This window comes from Phalaenopsis equestris, unplaced genomic scaffold (assembly GCF_001263595.1).
Source record: "Phalaenopsis equestris unplaced genomic scaffold, ASM126359v1 Scaffold000147, whole genome shotgun sequence".
NCBI lineage: Eukaryota > Viridiplantae > Streptophyta > Magnoliopsida > Asparagales > Orchidaceae > Phalaenopsis > Phalaenopsis equestris.
The window spans coordinates 172350-173167 of NW_018164589.1; the positions used below are offsets into that span (position 1 = coordinate 172350).

General features: G+C 42.2%; 1 protein-coding gene across 1 annotated transcript in view; it reads left to right on the plus strand.

Moving 5' to 3' along the window:
* Positions 1-729, plus strand: part of LOC110021809 (pyruvate kinase, cytosolic isozyme-like) — a 4008-nt gene extending 3279 nt beyond the window's left edge. Inside the window, exon 4 of the mRNA XM_020720465.1 lies at positions 28-729. Within this exon, the coding sequence (XP_020576124.1) occupies positions 28-534 (507 nt within the window). The 3' untranslated portion in view covers positions 535-729. The remainder of the gene's footprint in view (positions 1-27) is intronic.
* The last annotated feature ends 89 nt before the right edge of the window (positions 730-818 follow it).

Below are 818 nucleotides of genomic sequence, written 5' to 3' on the forward strand. Positions count from 1 at the left end.
GAGGCGGCCGCCGGTGCATACCCAGAACTGGCGGTCAGAACAATGTCGAAAATTTGCCTTGAAGCCGAATCATACGTGGACTACGGAGCCGCTTTCAAATTAATCATGAAAGGAGCTAAATTTCCTTTGAGTCCGATAGAGAGTCTTGCTTCATCGGCGGTGCGAACGGCCAACTCTGCAAAAGCATCTCTTATTATCGTTCTCACCCGAGGAGGAAGCACAGCGAAGTTGGTGGCAAAGTACAGACCAGCGACACCCATCCTTTCTGTTGTGGTTCCTGAATTGAAGACTGATTTCTTCGATTGGTGCTGCAGCAATGAGGCTCCGGCAATGCACAGCCTTATTTACAGAGGATTGATACCAATGCTGAGCACTGCGACAGCAAAGGCCTCAACTTCCGAGGCCACTGATGAAGCTGTTGAGCTTGCCGTCGAACACGCTAAGGCGACGGGTCTCTGCGGGTCTGGTGATTCCATTGTTGTGTTATCTCGAATTGGAGCTGCATCGGTGATTAAGCTTCTGACTGTAAGTTGAGAATTGGAGAAGTTTTGGCAACAAATATACTCTACTTCCAAATATTTTGATAGGAGATATAGCAATGCTTTTATTTTCATTTATTTCGACCTACAGTTTCTATAAGTTGCCTGGCAACCTAATAAGCTTTGCTGATTTGATATCATTTTGAATTTTTGGTTTTCTTACTTAAACAAAGCTTGTATCTTTTTCTTAGAGAATCTATAGAACTTCTTTGGTTACTATCATTTTGGAAGATTTTTATTTTGATTAATATTTTGAGTTATGACTTAATTTTCTGTTTT